Source organism: Triticum aestivum, chromosome 3D (genome assembly GCF_018294505.1).
Source record: "Triticum aestivum cultivar Chinese Spring chromosome 3D, IWGSC CS RefSeq v2.1, whole genome shotgun sequence".
Classification (NCBI taxonomy): domain Eukaryota; kingdom Viridiplantae; phylum Streptophyta; class Magnoliopsida; order Poales; family Poaceae; genus Triticum; species Triticum aestivum.
Window position 1 is genome coordinate 357,941,741 of NC_057802.1, and position 8,588 is coordinate 357,950,328.

At 41.9% G+C, this 8,588-nt stretch overlaps 1 protein-coding gene across 1 annotated transcript; it reads right to left on the reverse strand.

Annotated features, from left to right (window-relative positions):
• Positions 1-2,662: 2,662 nt before the first annotated feature.
• On the reverse strand, positions 2,663-6,627 carry LOC123078874 (uncharacterized). The gene is made up of 5 exons (XM_044501514.1): positions 6,367-6,627; positions 5,936-6,002; positions 5,474-5,854; positions 4,722-5,059; positions 2,663-3,098 (listed from the first exon to the last, which is right to left on the reverse strand). Exons 1-5 carry the CDS (start codon positions 6,487-6,489, stop codon positions 2,883-2,885), a joined length of 1,125 nt encoding a protein of 374 aa, XP_044357449.1. The 5' UTR covers positions 6,490-6,627; the 3' UTR covers positions 2,663-2,882.
• Positions 6,628-8,588: the final 1,961 nt, after the last annotated feature.

The window sequence follows — 8,588 nt, forward strand, 5'->3', positions numbered from 1 at the left end:
CGCAGCAAGCCTCTGTAGCCACGAAAAATCAATCTAGGCCCTCTCTGGCACCCTGCCGGAGGGCGCCATCATCACCGGAGGCAATGGAGGAGGATCCCGGAAGGGGCCCTCATCACCATGGAGGCCAAGGACCAGAGGGAGAACCTATCCCCATCTAGGGGGGAGGCCATGGAGGAGGAATAACAAGGGGGAGACCCTCTCCCCCTCTCTCTCGGTGGCGCCGGAGTGCCACCGGGGGAACCATCGCTGCGGTGATCGTCTTCATCAACATCACGTTCATCATCTCTTTTCAGCGGTCCACTCTCTCGTACCCCACTGTAATCACCTACTTGAACATGGTGCTTTATGCCACATATTATGATCCAATGATGTGTTGCCATCCTATGATGTTTTGAGTATATTTCTTTTGTCTTTTGGGTTGATTGATGATATAGATTGGTTTGAGTTGTATGTTTTATTTTGGTGTTGTCCTATGGTGCCTTCCGTGCCGCGCACACGTGAGGGACTCCCGTTGTAGGGTGTTGCAATACGTTCATGATTCGCTTATAGTGGGTTGCTTGAGTGACAGAAGCATAAACCCGAATAAGGGGGTTGTTGCGTATGGGATAAAGGAGACTTGATACTTTAATGCTATGGTTGGGTTTTACCTTAATGATCTTTAGTAGTTGTGGGTGCTTGCTAGAGTTCCAATCATAAGTGCATATGATCCAAGGAGAGAAAGTATGTTAGCTTATGCATCTCCCTCATATAAAATTGCAATGACGACTACCGATCTTGTTAACAATTGCCTAGGACAATTCCGCACACCGACCCATCATTATTCCACACTCGCTATTTATAATATATAGTAATATATTCTAACTTTATGTTAACATCACCTACTTTTATATTTTAGTTCTCTGATATCATGCAAAGTTATCCTCTTCATACCCACAACGTAGTTTTATTTCTCGTTTCTAGATGAAAGCAAACGTTCGGTGTACGTGGAGTCGTATCAATGGCAGATAGGACTTGAGAGAATATTGATCTTACCTTTAGCTCCTTGTGGGTTCGACACTCCATACTTATCACTTCCACCTTTGGCAATTGCTAAGATGATTCGTTGCACTTGGGATTATCACATAGCCATTGCCAGAAACCCTAGACAATTTGGTTTCATCAATACGGATCTTGGTCTCACCGAGATGGCCTTGCAAACTCTCGGTTTCCCTTTGTAACATTTCGGTCCCACCGAAATGAGCGATCGGTCCTACCGAGTGTGCTTGACATCCTCTCTGTTGCCTTATTGCTTCACTTCGGTCTAACCAAGTTGATGCTATCGGTGCCACCGAGTTGATGTTTGCCATAAGCCCTAGTACATCGGTCCCACCGAGTTGTTCCAGTCAGTCCCACCGAGATTCCTAACGTTCACATTTTGAACTGAATCGATCTCACCGAGTTCTTCTATTCGGTCTGACCGAGTTGGGTCAAATGTGTATAACGGTTGGATTTTGTGTGGAGGCTATATATACCCCTCCACGCCCTTCTCCATCAGTGAGAGAGTCATCAGAACGTGCCTACACTTCCACTACTCATTTTCTGAGAGAGAACCACCTACTCATGTGTTGAGACCAAGATATTCCAATCCTATCACAAGAATCTTGATCTCTAACCTTCCCCAAGTTGCTTTCCACTCAAATCATCTTTTCACCATTGCCAAATCTGTGAGAGAGAGTTGAGTGCTGGGGAGACTATCATTTAAAGCACAAAAGCAAGGAGTTCATCATCAACACACCATCTATTACCTTTCGGAGAGTGGTGTCTCCTAGATTGGTTATGTGTCTCTTGGCCAAATCTGTGAGAGAGAGTTGAGTGTTGGGGAGACTATCATTTGAAGCACAAAAGCAATGAGTTCATCATCAACACACCATCTATTACCTTTTGAAGAGTGGTGTCTCCTAGATTGATTAGGTGTCTCTTGGGAGCCTTCGACAAGATTGTTGAGTTGAACCAAGAAGTTTGTAAGGGCAAGGAGATCGTCTACTTCGTGAAGATCTACCTGAGTGAGGCAAGTCCTTCATGGGCGTTGGCCATGGTGGGATAGACAAGGCTGCTTCTTCGTGGACCCTTCGTGGGTGGAGCCCTCCGTAGACTCGCACAACCGTTACCCTTCGTAGGTTGAAGTCTCCATCAACGTGGACGTACGATAGCACCACCTATCAGAACCACGCCAAAAATCTCCGTGTCTACATTGTGTTTGCCTTCTCCAAACCCTTCCCTTTACCTCCATATGCAATGTTTTACTTTTCGCTGCTACTCTTAGAATTGCATGTGTATGTTGATTGCTTGACTTGTACTAATTGCTAAAATCTGCCAACAATTAAAATTGGGAAAATGTTAGATTTTTATTTGGTCAAGTAGTCTAATCAACCCCCCCCCCCCCCCCCCCCCCCCCCCCCCCCCCCCCCCCCCCCCCCCCCCCCCCCCCCCCGGTAGACCTACTTTCGATCCTACACAAACATATTCATTTTGTACTTCACAGTGTAAACACTCCAATTGGAGTGGTGACTGTTGAGAATTCTATAAAACTATAATCTACGGATAACTTCAGTCAAAATTAGTTGATCCTGTGATACCCACTTACCCAGTATTCGGTCCACAAGAAAAGCACATACACACCCCATGCATCGAACATCCTAAAGAGCTGACAGATCAGCTCTCTTGTTTTCAGTTTATTCAATTCCAGATCGGCAAATCGGACAATTTCTCTGCAGTTCATCAGCTGAAGCAGTTTAACCCCTAAACTAAAGATAAACTCTGCAGATGTATAAACTGGCTCCAGGTAGATCAATTTACAGTGAGGCGGCTATACTCATTGACTCCTTTGATTGCTGTGCTATGAGTCAAGGATCTGGAATGTCTGAAGAGGGAAGAAACCTCATCAGAAAGCTCGAGAGTGACCATACACAGATAACGCCAAGAATTTGAAGAACAGTCAGTAGTGCCCCTAAGGAGTTCATGATAGACAAAGTTTGATTTGTTGCCTCAGTTCCTCTAACAGAAAAGGTGAGTGCTGTCACCAGTTGAGCTGCCCTGTTCAGTTGGTGAAGCCTGTAGACCTGTAAGGATGGATGGGGAAATGAGACATGCTAAGAACTACCAAAATATTTCACTCAAGAAGAACGTCAGCTAAGATGTAGTTACATGATTTGTTGGAACGAACATGAGAAAAGTATATGTCACAATAGCAGTAGTCATAGTCAGGAAAGTAGGAAGCTATAGTGTATGGTGTAAACTGTAGGCAATCCTTTAATAACAGCAGTCAGGCCTAAGCTATACTATATTTACCATTTACCAATGAAATGAAACGAATAGTTATCACATGAGGGAACAAGTTGCTAACAGCCTAGAACCAGTATTGAATATTGACCAGTGATCACTATAAGGAAACTGGGCCCTGTATTATGAATGGTGTGTTTTTTAGCTTGTATTACGAATGATGTGTTGTGTGACTTGTGCCTAAAATCCTCAACCAGACTGAAATTAAACATGAACCATGTAATATATTGGGTTCTCATCATATTGTTTACGAAAATATCAGGACATTACTTTGCCTCATTGATACAAAGTTATCATTTCTGAAGGATGGAAAGTAGAGCAGACAAGCCTTATGTGTTGTGGATGAGCAACAAACTCAGTTGCTACTCTTTGTTGTTTGCATGCTACGCACAAGGCAGCCAGCCCTTACATCCAAGAATATCCAACAAAATATGGATAAGGACCTTACTGTTAGGAAAGTAAGGATTAATTGCTATTCCCTCTGTTCCAAAATATAAGACGTTGCAGTTTAATTTGAACTGCGAAAACGTCTTATATTTAGGAACAGAGGTAATATTTGTTAGGGATTTGATCTCTTTCATCTTAAATATTGCTTGGGAGGAGGCCCACATATATGAAAGGGGCTACCATCATGTCCATTGTAAGCAAGCAATCAATAAACCTTATACAGTCCCTTGTATATCTCCTGTTTCCCCCTCTCCTTTGTATATCACACGTCCTTTTCGTATATACCATCCTTGTACCTTTTGTGATTAACAAATTCTATTTTCATGCCTTCCATGTGGTTATCAGTTAAAGAAAAGCAGTCAATAAGCCAGATTGTTTTAATATTTGTCAGAATTGTTAGTCAAGTTATCCCATAGAATCTAGTATCGGAGCTTCATTTCTCAGGTTTGTCCAAGCTTTCACAACATCTCTACAACATGGGGCTACAAAGGGTCGCAGCCATGGCGGCACTTCAGCTCGAGGATGAGCTGCCTTTGAGGACCAGTGATGATATGTGCACACTATGCACAAGGCAACTGCCCCTAGCATCCAAGTGAATAAGGATATCTAACCACAAGCAGATAAGAATCGTATTGATAGGAAAGCAGGGGTAAATTGCTATTTGTTAAGGATTAAAAATTATTTTCCATATTGCTAGGGAGTAGTCCAACGACCTATAAATGGGCCTACCCCGCATGTATAATGACTTATATTCTGCAAATGGCTCCACGTTATCATTAAGCAATTGCAAATTTACTAAATGGACTGATAAACCAAACTCTGAAACATCAGGTCACCACGAATGACTACCATCTTAACAATGGCATAAACATATCCACCCAATCACACTTGATTATAACTCGAAAGGGTAACTTCAGGATCCAAACAATACCAGGATAAAGTAAGAACCACATTACCTTAAAGATAATAGGGATAACTGGCCAAGAAGGTGATTTCCGATGCCGTGCATACTGTTCGAATGCGAATTGTACAACAAGACCTACCAGATAAGGTGCAAGAGTAGCTGAAGCTGCTGGACCAGTCCAGGGCCAAACCATGCCCATTGTCAGAAGCGGTATTATCAGGCTTAGAACCATCGTTGTTACTGAAGAAATTCGGAAAAATCTAGCTTTTGACCAGATGTAGCTCTTAGGTGCTACCTGCTGCAAAGGTCTCCAGACTTTATCAATCAACAGGACAAAAATCCCAACTCCTCCGTAAAACAGAGCCTCAGTGAAGAATAGTATAAGGAAATCTGCACACAACAATAAAATTCTATCAGTAATGCAGCTATGGCTAGTTTTTATCCAAATGAGGAATGGTATATGTAGTGTCTTTGGAGTAGATGTGTAAATATATTCCAAGAACGAATTACGTGCATCGGTGTTCATTTAAGGGAAAGAAAATTGTTACAATGTGTATGGGGGATGATCAGATGTAAAGCAATGAAATTACCTATTTTCAATCACCAATTACTTACATGCCTTTTAATGGAATAAATGCTACTAACAGGCACAGATATATGATTGTCTTAAATGGTAACCAACATAACTGATTTCCCTCAGCTAATAAAAGGTGGGACTGGGAGGTAAAGGAATGAGATAAAAGACACTATCAGAGTTGTTGAGGATGAAAAGAACAAATTTCTGAATTATCACAGAAAGGATACCTGTCAACAGGGAATCCTCAAACACGGCTGAGAGTACTCTCCGCAGGTAAAGCGATGGAAGAACCAAGAATGCCACAAGAATAGTTGGACCAACAAACCATACTAATCTAGATGCTTCCTTGCCAGGATGTGGCACACTCTCCACACTTAACGTTTGAGAGCTGCCGCCATGAAATGAGATGAATCCCGGTTTTCCAGCACTCCTCTCAGTAAAATCGGAGCCCAAAGATGCAGAGGAATCTGCAGTATTACTCTTGGTATCTTCTAAGACTGGCGTGTCCGAGGTAAGTGAAGCAATTGGCTCCTGTTTGTCGCTAGCAGTGCAGGAAACAATTCGCTTAATATGTCCATCATGGTTGCCGGAGCTCCTTAGAACTTGTTCTGTTAACATGTGGTAAAATCAACGTAAACGGCTATGTGTATTCAATAAAGAGCTTTTCATAAAGTAAGGGGAAAAATTACCTTTTAGAGTGCCCAAGTACTGCATCCTACATCCATTTACCCTTTGAACTGCAAATGATCCTGCAAGCTGAGAGATAACCCTGTGTCAAACCAGACAATTCACCGCAATTTTCATGTTCATAGCATCCAGAATCGCAGAAGTATATGGAGCATAGAGTAGGTACATGTAAGTATGTAACTGTCAAAATTTAAGAGGTACTCGTATTTCAGTAAAAAGTCTACCAAAAAATGACTGAAACTCATTGGCACGTTGACATCGCACCCAATAGAGGGAATAAAATCATCCTTTTCGAATTATCCATACGGGGGACTAAAACTTCCACCAGTAACTAATTAAAACTCACCTAATCGCTAACCAAGCACGAAATAGGAGGTCATACAGATAGAGGAAAAATGCTCTAGGCGTTTGGGCACGAGGAGGAGGGGATTGCCTTGGGATAGGAGCAGGCTACGGAGCTGAGGCGGCAGCGAGGAGAGGCGGAGAAGGCCGAAGCAGACGGGGAGGCGGCCCTGGGGCGGAGCCGGAGGACGGTGGGGCCTGCCACGGCGGCCATGGTCCGTTGCGCTATCTGGCAGCAGCAAGGGGAAGAGGACGGTGGGACGGACGGACGGGCGCCCCGGCCGCTTGGCCCGGTGAGGTTTGTTTGGTGTGGTGGTCGTCAGACTGCCGCACGAGAACTGTGACGTCGGGGCCCAGATGTCAGATTTTTTTCTTTTTTTAGAAGAATTCAGTTTTTTTTATAGAGAAGTTTGTTTTTTAAAGAACATGCATATGCGGACGGGCCTAGTATGTACAGCTGGGCTGCAATTTCACGGGGAAAACACGGCCGGGAAACTCGAGCCGATCGCAGACGGCGGCGCTCCGCGCACGTCCGCGTGGGATGGGCCAGCCCATTGTATTTCCATGTGCGTTGTTATTGACGATCAATAAAATAGAGCGTATTTGGCCTAAAAGCACGATGTAAAAGGGAGTGTTGATGGGGCGATTTCAGTGGAGCAAAGGAAGAGCTTGGCGGCGGCAATTTTTCACTAAAAAATGGAGCTTTCTTGAGGGGCCTTCGTTCTGGTTATGGTCTTATGGACAGAGTGATGGATCGCTCATCTGTTGAAGCAATTGCATATAGGAAAGCTTTATGCCTTGCTCACGATCAAGGATTAAGCTCGCAGTCTATTGCTTCTGACTATTCTGGTGTTATTTGTAGCATCCAGAACGGGACGTTTGGGGTAATTGTGATGATCATTAGAGAACTTATAGAGATGAAGAATGCTATGGACGGTATTCTCTCCGTCTGAAATTATTTGTCGCTCAAACAGATGTATTTAACGCTGAAATACGTTTAGATACATCCATTTCAGCGACAACTAATTCCGGGCGAAGGTAGTATAGTTTTTAAGCATGACGGTAGATGATGCAATGTAGATGCCCATAATTTTGCTAGCAATTCATTGCAACTTGTTTCAAGTTGTCATGTTTGGCTTTTGCAGCCTTCGGGCTATGTACAAAAGATTACCAATGGTTAATAAAGTATTTTTGCAGAAAAAAGATACTAGTCGTTATTTTAATAAAACTTGCATTTTAAATTCATTAGTTAGAAATATTTTGTTTTTTCACTTTGTTCTTCAAATTTTGGCTGAGTATATTATTTCAATGAATTTTAAAAAATTAGCCAATTGAAAAAATGTTCATGAATCTAAAAATACCTTAAATTATAAAATGCTTGTGATTTTGAAAAAAAAATCACAATTTTTCTAAAAAAATCATAAATTTTCGCTAATTTCAAAATATGTTCACGAAATTGAAAAAAATTGTGAATTCAAAAAATATTCACGGCTTTCAAAGAAAAATCATGAATTTTATAAATGTTTGTGGATTTGAAACAAAAAATAGAAAGGGAGAAAATAATAGAAAAAATGAAAAAAAAACAGTGGAAAAAAGGAAAAGAAAAAAGGACCTTCTGAAACCTTGCCAAAACCAGGTGGAAGGTTCGAGAAGCTTCCTAAAACTAGTCGGGACCTCATTCGCTTCCTTCGCTATTTGTCTGACCAAATAGTGTCGTTTAGTGAGCATTTGTTTGGTGATATGTATTACTATACATATCATTGTCATTGATTCACTGAGTCCTCCTAGTCTATGCATGTCGTAGGAGAATCAAGTGCAAGTCCATCATAGAAGATCACAATAGTCGTGCAAGTCCTTGCTTATGGATGTTCGTCCAATGCCATCGATGACTATGTTCGCATTGAGGAAGATCTCATCCTCGAGTGTGTGAGACGATTCACCAAAGTTGCGATCAAGATCTATTGAATGGAAGCACTAGGTGAAGGAAATATGCCCTAGAGGCAATAATAAAGTTATTATTTATTTCCTTATATCATGATAAATGTTTATTATTCATGCTAGAATTGTATTAACCGGAAACTTGGTACATGTGTGAGTACATAGACAAACAGAGTGTCACTAATATGCCTCTACTTTGACTAGCTCGTTAATCAAAGATGGTTAAGTTTCCTAGCCATAGACATGTGTTGTCATTTGATGAACGGGATCACATCATTAGAGAATGATGTAATTGACTTGACCCATCCGTTAGCTTAGCACTATGATCGTTTAGTTTATTGCTATTGCTTTCTTCATGACTTATACATGTTCCTA